Source organism: Camelus ferus, chromosome 34 (genome assembly GCF_009834535.1).
Source record: "Camelus ferus isolate YT-003-E chromosome 34, BCGSAC_Cfer_1.0, whole genome shotgun sequence".
Taxonomy (NCBI): Eukaryota; Metazoa; Chordata; class Mammalia; order Artiodactyla; family Camelidae; genus Camelus; species Camelus ferus.
The window spans coordinates 15,078,306-15,089,910 of NC_045729.1; the positions used below are offsets into that span (position 1 = coordinate 15,078,306).

At 37.2% G+C, this 11,605-nt stretch overlaps 1 protein-coding gene across 2 annotated transcripts; it reads left to right on the plus strand.

Annotated features, from left to right (window-relative positions):
- Positions 1-1,161: 1,161 nt before the first annotated feature.
- On the plus strand, positions 1,162-11,279 carry CLEC12A (C-type lectin domain family 12 member A). 2 transcript variants are annotated; one of them, XM_032473112.1, is made up of 7 exons: positions 1,162-1,220; positions 1,323-1,442; positions 5,232-5,330; positions 5,619-5,807; positions 6,754-6,905; positions 8,368-8,474; positions 10,640-11,279. In XM_032473112.1, the coding sequence occupies exons 2-7, from the start codon at positions 1,352-1,354 to the stop codon at positions 10,812-10,814; spliced, it is 813 nt and encodes a 270-aa protein (XP_032329003.1). In that variant the 5' UTR covers positions 1,162-1,220; positions 1,323-1,351; the 3' UTR covers positions 10,815-11,279. The 2 variants fall into 2 exon arrangements, with proteins under 2 accessions (XP_032329003.1, XP_014420981.2); XM_014565495.2 differs by lacking the exon at positions 1,162-1,220 and having other exon boundaries at positions 1,229-1,442.
- The last annotated feature ends 326 nt before the right edge of the window (positions 11,280-11,605 follow it).

Consider the following 11,605-nt stretch of genomic DNA (forward strand, 5'->3'; position numbering starts at 1 on the left):
CCATAAGGAAGGAGTCTGATACACTGTCAAAAATTTAGACTTTTCATCTTTCTTCTAGCCTTCCCCCAAAAGTTCTTACAGCTTTTTACTAGGGTAGCAGTGCATTTCAGGAAAGAAATGATCAGGCCTTTGGGAAAATACTAGACCCTGGCTCTGAGGCCATACTAATTCCAAGAGACCCAAAGCATCACTGTGGCCCCCTATGCAGAGGAGGGGCTTATGGAGGTCCAGGGACCAATGGAGTTTTAGCTTAGGTCCACCTCACAGTGGGCCCAGTGTGTCCCCAAACCCATCCTGTGGTTATTTTCCATTTCTAGAATGTGCAATTGGCATGGAATACTCAGTAGTTGGCAGAATCCCCCCCTCCCCAAACACACTTATAGGACATTTAGTCCTGTCCAAAACATCCATAAGATATGTGGTCCATGAGACATTTGATCCACACCAAAAGGTTCTTGATAGCCGGTTGTACTTCGTCCTGTCTAAAACCATTTGGCGTGGATCAAATATGCTCATGGCTGTTTCATATAGGACCAAATTTCAAGGACCTTTTGGCATGGACCAAATGTCTTTTGGATGTTTTGAACAGGACCAAATGTCTGCTAACCCCCCTGAGCTGCAAAGCTATTGCTGGGGCCTTTGATATACTGACCTTATCCATCGGTATGCATGCTCCATGGCTCAGTTCCTGGGCCCCAGATTTCTTAATTTGTTTCTTGTTACTAGGGAAACTAGGTTCCCTTGGTCCTTTTAGAATATCCTGTACCCGTGTAAAGGGAGACAGGGTGTGGCTTACACGCTCCCTATCTCTGGGCATGTGTGATCTCCTGGCTAATACAAATGTCTCTATCAGGACCTTTGCCATGATACATGCTGGACATCCACACCAGGCCATCGCTGTAGACTAGTGGGTGTTTGAGGACTGGGTCCTTTCTGTCACTTCTCTCAAAAGTTTGAGAGAAAGTTTGTCCCCGATAAACTCTATATTGTATCTGAACCATGCGGCACTGGTGATTTGTGCCCCCTTGCATGACACTGATAATATCCAAACACAATTTTAAAAACTGCTTTCTGTGGCCTGTAGACACAGAGAAATGAGAAAAGAAAGAGTTAAGAGGAAGAAAGACGTTCCTTTTTGCAACTGCATTCTGTTCGTTTCTGGCAAACAGCTCATTTCCGGACTGTGGGTTATTGGCACTGTTTAAAAACAGAAGTTTAAGGTTATAAATTTAAGCTTTGGTTTATAAAGAGAAGTTAAAATCACAACTCCTGTTTAACATCCAACTCTGTTAGTTTACCCTCATCTTTTTTTTTTTTTCCAGTTTGTCAAGTTTTCTTTGCGTTGCCATCAATGTCTGAAGAGGTCACTTATGCAGATCTAAAATTCGAGGACTCCAGTAAGACTGAACATATCCAGGAGTTTCACAAATGTGGGATAAAAGGTAAGAGTTTGAACTAGCAATTTGACAATAATCTTTCAATTTGAAGTTTTAAATAAGCCTCTCTTTTTTCACCAAACCTACCACAAATATCCAGATCGAATGATTATAGAGGTTTCTTTTTTAAGGCAATGATAAGGTCATTGAACACGCCATCTTTTACAAATTTTTCTGTTTTTTAATATCACACTCAAGATAATTAGTATGGGAGAGTACTTTCGTATGACTGGATTGTGAAACATTTTTTTTCCCTCATGGAAGGAAGCCATGGAACAATGCACATATGTTGTGCAGGAAAGTCATGGTTTTGCATACTTTTTTAATAAGAAAATGCTTGTGTGTGTGTGTGTGTGTGTGTGTATGTGTGTGAATGTCTAAAAAAAGAAACAAAGGCAGAGACACAAAGAGAAAGGCAGAGAGGATCTTTAGGGAATTATATTTGACTTTCTACCAAATTAAGCCCCAATTGTTTCCTATTTCTTTTGGAGATCTTTTCCCAATTTACTAAAACATAGACAAAGTTCAGTGGAGTGGAAGCCACATCAGGGACTATAGGGAGAAAAAAGATAAAGAAATATTGGAAGATACAACATTCAAAGCCACCCTGTACCTGGAAGCTTTGTATTTTTTCATTTAAATTTAATTTTGATATAAATGGACGACTTGTATGTACTTTCAACTTACGTTTCAATAAAGTGCACCTTAATTTCCATCCTACTCATAATCCTGTATTTCTCTTATTGTCTGTAGCTCTGACCTCGTGGCTCGTGGCTTGTGGCTTTTTGGATGAAACTTGCCCCAGAATGTCCGTACTTAAAATCAGTGTGTATAAATTAAAAGTAGATAGGAGAACACAATAAGGTGGTAATACAATGAAATTAAGAGAGAAGAGTAATAGAAAAGTTCTCATGTATTCTTTAAATGACCCCTCTCCCCCGCCCAATGTAACTCTCTTTGAAGTTCTGACTTTACTGTGAACAGAATTTTTAATGCTAAATTTTGGATCCACTAACCAAGCTTGGATCCATTCATCAGTACTGTAAACCTGAAGAAAGGATAACAGTTTAATTCTGTGGCTTCTTCCTTTAACATGGATCTTTTTTTTTTTTTTAAAGAGTGAGAGGTTAAGGATTTTGCAAAAGTTTCGATCTTAATTTCTTTATTTGTGTTTCTTCTTTTTTATGGTTGGTGTAAGAGGATCGATCATGAATTTAACAAATCATGAATGAGTGAATGAATGAATGAATAAATAAATAAATAAATAAATAAATAAAATTAATTTATTTTAATAAATAAAAATAAACTTAATTGCCCTTTACATATCCCTTCTCATTTCCTGTCCTACTAAACCTTCTTATTCAGAAATTCTTCGACTCTGCAGTCAATGTCTGGTTGACTTTCTCAATTTTGTCTAATTTCCTCATTATTCAGCTTAAATTCTATACTGTGTAATATAAACTTTGTATTATTTAACATCTACCCTTACTCTCTTATGTATGTGTATATATATATATGTATATACCTCCTCCTTGTGTTTTTTTCCTTGAAAAAATTCAATTCTTATTAAACTTAAATACTACCTGCTCTGTGTCCCACCCAAGTAGCTGAACGTCGTCGATAAAACATACACAAACGTGTGAGCCCAGTTTACTCTCATCTGATGGGCTTTGCTCCTATTTATTTCATTCCACTCCTTTACTTTCTGCTACCAGCGTCTCCATCCTGTCGCATCCTCGCTCATCCTCTCCGCCTTACTGCTAGATGATATTTACAAGGTGCTTATTTCCTCTTATCATAAGACAGACTTTCTCATTTGGCTCTAAATTTCAACCCAAGTGTCCTTCTCCAAGACATTTCCTTTACAATTTTCTCCTTTCTCTCCTACTTCACTATTCTCTCTCCCCTCCTCTGGCCGATTATCCCTCCCCAGTGCACCAGCATGCTCTGCTACTCCTATTTTATCAGAACACATCCCTGCTTGACCACTGAAATCTCTCCATTTATTCTTCCATTTCTTTGTTTATTTTCATAACCCAACTTTTTTTTTCTTACTGAAGTATAGTCAGTGTACAATGTTACATCAATTTCCAGTGTACAGCATGTTTCAGTCACACATGTACAAACTTATATTCCTTTTCATATTATTTTTCATTATAGGTTACTGTAAGATACTGCATATAGTTCCCTGTGCTATACAGTAGGTCCTTGTTGTTTATCTATTTTATACATAGAAGTGTGTATCTGTTGCTTCTTTTTTCAACCCCATTTTTACCTCTTTGTTTCTGGAATCTGCCTATCAATTAACAGCCTTTTCTTTGAGAACCAATTTGCATGTAAAACAATTAGTATCTAGTTGTATCTAGTATCTAGTATCACTCTTGAGAAGGATGTCTTAGGCAAAAGTGAAAGTGCTCATTTCTCTTTTATTTATTTCCTTAATTTTGTGCCTGAAACCAGCTACACTTTAAATGAAACGTGCAGGTGAAATACCGATGCAAGCTAAGGGTTCGAAGTAGGCTTCTAAATACCGCCTAGGGGGGCTTTCTCGCTCATCGCATATTAATTGACATCTATACTGCTATCCCAATGGGAGGAAATATCTGCAAAAGATGAGACTGACAAAGGCTTAGTTTCCAGAATATATAAGTAGCTCATACAACCTAATAATAAAAAACAAACAACCCAATCCAAAAATGTGCAAAAGACCAAAACAAGCAATTCTCCAATGAAGACATACAAATGGCCAATAGGCACATGAAAAAAAGCTCCATATGGCTAATTTTATCAGAGAAATGCAAATCAAAACTACAATGAGGTATCACTTCACACCAGTCAGAATGGCCATCATTCAAAAGTCCACAAACAATAAATGCTGGAGAGGCTGTGGAGAAAAGGGAGCCCTCCCACACTGTTGGTAGGAATGTACCAACCTACAATTGGTGCAACCATTATGGATAAAAGTATGGAGATTCTTCAAAAAACTAAAAATAGACTTACCATATGATCCAGCAATCCCACTGCTGGGCAAAAATCCAGGAGGAACCTTAATTCAAAAAGACACCTGCACCTCAATGTTCATAGCAGCACTATTTACAATAGCCAAGACATGGAAACAACCTAAATGTCCAATGACAGATGACTGGATAAAGAAGTTGTGGCATATTTATACAATGGAACACTACTCAGTCATACAAAATAATAAAATAATTTCATTTGCAGCAACATTGGTAGATCTGAAGATTGTCTTTATAAGTGAAGTAAGCCAGAAAGAGAAAGAAAAATACCATATGATAGCACTTATATGTGGAACCTAAAAAGGAAAGATAAACTTATTTACAAAACAGAAACAGGTTCACAGACACAGAAAACAAACTTATGGCTACCAGAGGGGGAGGGGGGTGGGAAGGGATAAATTGGGAGTTTGAGATTTGCAGATACTAACTACTATATATAAAATATATAAACAAGTTCATACTACAGCACAGGGAACTATATTCAATATCTTGTAGTAACTTATGGTGAAAAAGAATATGAAAATGAACATATGTATGTGCATGTATGACTGAAGCATTGTGCTGTACACTAGAAATTAATACAACATTGTAAACTGACTATACTTCAATAAAAAATATATACATATAAAGGTATTACAAAAATATCCGTGAGTTTCTAGCAAAACATTTCTTTACCAGGAACATGTGAGGAAGGAAGTAAAGGCAAAATAAATGAATGCATGATTCAAATTAAGACGTATACCATTTCAGGCATCTTTGCTAATTTTGCTTTCCGCAGAGCCTCCTGCTCCTTCCCACATATGGCGTCGAAGAGCCTTGGCTCTGATTCTTCTCTGCCTTCTGCTGCTGATTGGACTGGGAGTCTTAGGAGGCATATGTATGTATTATTATTATTGTGTTTATTGACAGGGAAAACACCTAGAATTGCATGAGTTGTACTCCCTGAACTGAAGCATTGTAATGATAGGTGATAACACCCACAAAGTGAATTTAGATAAGTACTTTCAACATGGTACTTAGTCTCTTTCCCTGACTCCTGTAAGATAACTGCTTCTCTAGACCTTCAATATTCTTAATACAATTCAGCCAAAAATGGGTGGTGGTTGTATTGAAGGATTACAATTTTTCATCATCATCTCTCTCTCTCTCTCTTTTTAATCTGGAGTTTATATAACTTCGAAGACAGACATGGGGGAATTGAATAAACTACAAGAGTTCAAAGAAGAACTTCAGAGAAATGTTTCTCTACAACTAAAGCATAACATGGATAGTTTTGAGAAGGTCAGGAACCTCTCGATCACACTGCAAGAAACAGCCACCAAATTATGCCATGAGCTACATAGAAAAAACCCAGGTAATTCTATATTTCTCTCTGAGTTATTTATTACACCATGAACTAAACCTAGGAGTCACTTGAGAATCATTTCATCACTAGCCTTTCTCTAGGAAGCCATTATATGGAGCAAAGAATTAAATGTGATTGACAGAAGCTTTGTTGACATTTCTGTCTAGTTAGAAGATAAACAGAAAAAAAACCCAATGATAATATAGGCTCCCAAATTATCAGGAGATGACAGTTACTTACTAAAACATTAGACAGTAAACAGTTTCTCTAATCTGACATTTACCTCGGCTATTTGGGCACTGAGGTCAACAGAGTATAGGCACCTCTTTATATCCTTTATGATGGACAGCGATGGAAGATGGGTCCCCTCTTTATGGGTGACCGCGGTGCCAAATTTCAGTCAGTGTTGGATAAGAGTCAATAAAAAAAAAAAAAATCAAGTCAAGTCTTACTCTTGGAAGTGGGAGGAACTGGTCTTTTAGTATCTCTAAGAGTTTCTATAGTTATTATAACTAAACCTTGTTCTTTGTCGTCTTGAGAAGTGTCCCAAATCTTCAACAAGGCAGAGTGCCAGGAGCGCTCTAGTGGGAAGGGGCAGGATTGACGTAGGTTTGTAAGGTTGATTCTCATCACACAACGTTTCTTGTAGTTAACTTTTATTGCCATGTAGAAATACACACAATGACAAGGGAAAGAAGGAGGTTAATTCATCGTTATCCAGGGCTCCTGAGGTAGGAAAATACATCGGAATCCGAGTGTGTAGTTTCAAACGTATTCCAACCATGTTTTGCGGTGGTGCATGCAAGCCTGGAACTCAGGATGTATTATTGTCTCCACCTTTGATGTTAGAGGGAAAAAGGCAAGTGAATGTGGTTAATTTAACACAGAGAACAATGGGGATACTAAGAATTGGGGCGATGATCCACATAAACATAAAACTATGTTCTTCTTCCAGAGCACAAATGTAAACCTTGCCCGAAGGAATGGATGTGGCATGACGACAGCTGTTATTTACGGGTTGAAAGTTATGAAACATGGCAGAAGAGTGACGCGATATGCTCCAATCACAATGCCAGCCTGCTGAGGATTAAAAACAAAAGTGTACTGGTGAGACCCCACAGATCTCTGCCTGTGAGGAAGGAAGTCACTCTCCCCATCACAGAACAGAGAGGAGTGAGGCAGGTTGGGGGAAATTTGTACTAGTCCAGACGTGATTCTGGCTTATTCTAGTAGTGGTATGAGGTGACTGAGAGTTCGTATATTTATCTCAGAGGACCAGAGCCAGAGTTGGTCATACAAAACCTTAGCTTAGGACCTTAGCATCAGTGAAATTTTACAGGCTGATGGGCAGATGGATACGTATGGGCACAATGAATCTCTAGGTCTGTCAGCATTTCCAAACTGGAATTTTAGGGTCAACTCTCAGAACACAGTTTCTGAGCATTTATATAAAAACAGAAGATCTGGAAATTATTCCTGAGTATTACCAATTCCATAAAATCTACACAGGAGGAAGTTCTTTGTTTCTGCCAATTTTGTATTTTTTAACCGTATACATATACTAGAATAACAAGATAGTTTTGATAAAATATGTATAAAAAGTAGAGGGGGCGGCTAGGGCTGAGTGATAGAGCACATGCTTAGCAATGAACCCAGCACAAAGTCCTGGGTTCAATCCCCAGTACCTCCATCTAAATAAATAAATAAACCTAATTACCTCCCCCAAAACAAAAACATTCATTCATTAATTTTTTAAAAAATAGAATTAAGTTGGGGCGGCAAAGACAAGTGCCAAGCAGATACATTGCACTGAGTTCCCAGCTTCCAGGAAAAGTGAATTCTCTGGACGACATATTTATACATTTATTTATTTATTTTCTAATATCTAAATAGTATCTCTATATTTTACTTATTAATTAGCATTTCTAGCTTTTCAGACAGTAATCACATATTTATTTTAAGCAAAAATATATTTTCCCAAAAGCCTCAGCTTCTCTGCCGTAGTAATCTTCGTCCTCCTTTTTAGAAGAGGAAAAATCAATCCACAGTCTCTTCCTTATCTGATTATTTTCAAATAACCCATCTATAGTTACTTCGTCAACAAATTACTGAAATTTGAGGAAAAAAACTGTTACTTTGGTAATAAAATTCTGGACTGGTTTTGAATTCTGTTCTATACCCATTCATCTGACTTTGCCACATTTTCCTCCTATTCCTATGTTTCTCTTAACTTGTGTTTTCTAGTGAGTAACCACTTCTTTTACCCCCAAACTGAATATTTACTGCTTAACATTTGAAATCTGAAATTATGCACTTCATTGACCTTAAGACAAGGTTATGCATGGATTGGTAAATCCTTCTCCATGTGAGACAGTAACTGAGTATAAACGTTGAAGGAAATCTTACAGTAAGGGACACTTCGTCTCAATTTCTTTTGATGGCATAGAAAAGCAGTGGTAGCGTGTCAAAGATGTCACCTTAGGGCAGTAATTTGTAGGAAATTACATTGTGAGGTTCTGTACAGAAATGGGAGCCAATGATTTTAGCAAACCATCTCTATCGCCCATAGGAATTTATAAAATCCAAGAGGTTATATAGATATTGGCTGGGATTGTCTCCCAGAAAAGGGAACCCAAACACCAAGCAATTGGATACAGCAATTATCTCCTCTGACTGGTAAGTCTGAATTCTTGTTGCATTTTTATAGGAGGTTTGAGTAAAGCTGTTTTCCTCGGGAAGAGTGCAGAGTAGAACTTCAGCCAAAATTGCATCCTCAAAGAACTCTTTTCCATCAGGCTTCTGTAATGTGTTTACAGTGCAAAAAGTTGCTGCAAATATCTTCTCATTTTCTGGACAAGTCACTAAAGAACTTATAGTAGCCAAATAAAGGAGAACTTCTGTAATAATGCTCTTATGTAAGAAAATTACAGAAGATGACGAAATTCACTAGCTTTGAACATGTACTTAAAATTGTGTGAAATGCTGGAATTATAGAGAGGAATGAAAGCTTGATTCGTCCTTTAGTTACTTAATCTTTAATTGTATGCACAGGCTAGTTAATTCTACAGATTAAAAAAATATTAAGTGATAAACGTTTCAGCAAGAAGACAGAATAGCTAAAAATAAATTTGAGCCTTTAAATTTGTTATAACTGACACTTGAAGTGGCCATTTTTGAACAAAAAATTTAGAGATTGACTAGATTGACTGGAAGAGCATTTCTGGTGAAGAGAATAAAATGAACATGGATATGATACATTGCACATATAGGATATATGCAATATTTTCTTGTGTAATATATTAAGAAATACAGCTATAAATATACCATTATAAATAGATTCATATGTTGTATTTGTTCTCGTAATGACGTGGGAAAGGCTTATATAAAAATAATGCCAAAATCGATTTGTGTTTTATAATTACTTAAACTTGGGAAGTGGACAGGATTAGACTAAAGAAAGAAACCAAAGCCTCAAACTGCTGCATAAAGTTACAAGCTCACAAGCTGATACACACTTGTGGGTCCAGGACACACCAAGCGGGAGTGAACTCGCGACAACTGTGTTGAGTGCTGTCATCCTGAATCTAAACCCTGAGATTCCCCCATACTCACATGTTGGGCAAGGCAGCAAATAGAAGCTTTGATTGTTTTTGTCTGTTTGTTTTGCCTTGTTTGCTTTTTCCATCAGCTAGAAATAATAGGTGAAGGAAAACGGGTCAGAAAGGCAAGGCAGCTGTACCTTTGGCGATCCGCAGCGCTAGGACGGGATGAGGGATAAGATACGTACAGACGTACAGACGAAGGAGAGAAGGGCACATGGTCCAAAGCTCTCATTCGGAGTGAGGGACTAGAGGTAAAGGTAGTGTGAGCGTCAGGGGGCAGTATAGATGGAATCTTGTTTTAAAAAGTAGAATTTCCATGTGCTTATCCGAGATTATTGCTAATGAGAAAGTAATACATAACGGGATGGAAGACACAGCAGATACTTCCAATTATCCAGAAATAATACAGAAATAAAACTTGTATAATAATATATGTATATAATATATAATCATATATAATGCATATGATTTCCTTTTTTATTCTCAATGTTATTTTTGGATTTGCTTCTGGAAATTGGCCATGATCAATAACACCTGTATTGTGTCACTTCAAATAGGAAATTTCACTTTTGAAAATTTAGTTGATGAACTTTTTATATATTCATGACCATGACTTACTGACCCAAGTATTGATGCTACATTTTCCCCCAAAGATAATTTATTTAGTTTGCAAGTTTGTCTTTAATGCGTAGTCCCTCATCAGTGATTGGGGGCTGGTGATTATTCAGGACTTCATAGTAAAATCTCTGAAAAATGGCTGGAGGGAAAAACATCACTTCAAGATGATGTTGAGCTTAAGGTATCCTAGATTAGGTTAATTCTTGGCGTTGGTGATTATGAAAAACATTTGAGAAGGACAGCCTTGCAGATTAACTACTACTCTAGGACCACTGGTCCAGTTTTCCCAGAAAGTCTAATGGAACTGCATTGTGCTAAATCATATTAGATGTTGGGGAAGGAAGGAGCTATGACCAGAAGTAAAGGATGACAAATATCCCAGATGTGTGAAAGCAGAACAGACAGAGAGAAATCAGGCGGTGTGTGACCTGGCTTATTTGTCAGTAAAAATAGGTTACTTGGACCCTCGATATTATAAATAATAATTAAACTTTATTTTAGAGAATGCAGACCCTAGGAGCAATGATATGCTGGGAAAGTCTTTTTTTTTTTTTTTTTTTTTCTGTGAATATGTTTCAAAGGTTGGGCTTGCCAAGGGTAATTCTTCATTTTGTCTTTCAGGTATACAAGAAATACAAATGGCTTAAATGATAAGTTAAATTGTGGTTACCTACATCACTCAAATGTTTATTACACATCCTGCACTGAAACACAAAGAATTATATGTGAGAAGTTGGCCAATTCAGTGAAGATTGAGAGTGTGCTAACGACTGAAGTGCCAGGTGGAAGGACGTAGTGAGTTGCAATTATTTTGCCCAGCTACTATCCTGAGATTAAAGGCAACTTTAGGGAGCATACATCTTGTGGACCACACAGACGACTGCAGTGAGATTACATTTCTGCCTCTCTCACAATTTATATTTTCAAACTTTCTCCTTTCTCCTCATTTGCTGAGTGAATAAAATCTAAACTCCTAACTAAAGTTACACCTTATTATCCAGCCCAGATACTGTTGAGCATAAATACAGTGTTTTGGGTGAGAATACAGAAAACTGAAGCTAATTTTTCCTGCTTTTCCAGAAATAAGGTAAATACCAACCTTACAGAAAATTGAAGAAATTATGCATCAATCATATTTCTATATGTTAGCAGTGAGCAATGCAAAATAAAATTTATAAAGCAATATCATTGATAATGGCATCCAAAACAAAATAGTAATAAATATAACAATAAAAATGTGGAAAACCTCTGCATGGGAATGTTATATGCAGTGTGATGCTTTTTGCCTCATCCAGAGTTACACCTCCTTCCGAGGGATCTCCACGTCCAGTGACTGGTAAACACAGTGCAGCAAGGACCAGGGGCTCGTTGTAAAATGCCTCAAAGAAAACAATAAGCCGTTTGCTGTCCAGTTAACTAATATTCACCCATTCCACAATGGAAGAGCCGCGACTCACTTTAACAGGAAGAGATGCATATTTTGGGAATGGAATTGTTTGTCCTGCCCACAGAGTTCAGCCAGAACCACTGTCCACAGGCTTAGTTAGAGAATAATTTGATCAGCTGGAAGGTGATCTTACATAACAT

Bases quoted from the DNA above. Each gene is read 5' to 3' on its own strand.
- CLEC12A (XM_032473112.1), top strand. From the start codon at position 1,352: ATGTCTGAAGAGGTCACTTATGCAGATCTAAAATTCGAGGACTCCAGT. The intron at 1,443-5,231 runs GTAAGAGTTTGA...TGCTTTCCGCAG, and splicing joins TCACAAATGTGGGATAAAAG to AGCCTCCTGCTCCTTCCCAC. The intron at 8,475-10,639 runs GTAAGTCTGAAT...TTTGTCTTTCAG, and splicing joins GCAATTATCTCCTCTGACTG to GTATACAAGAAATACAAATG.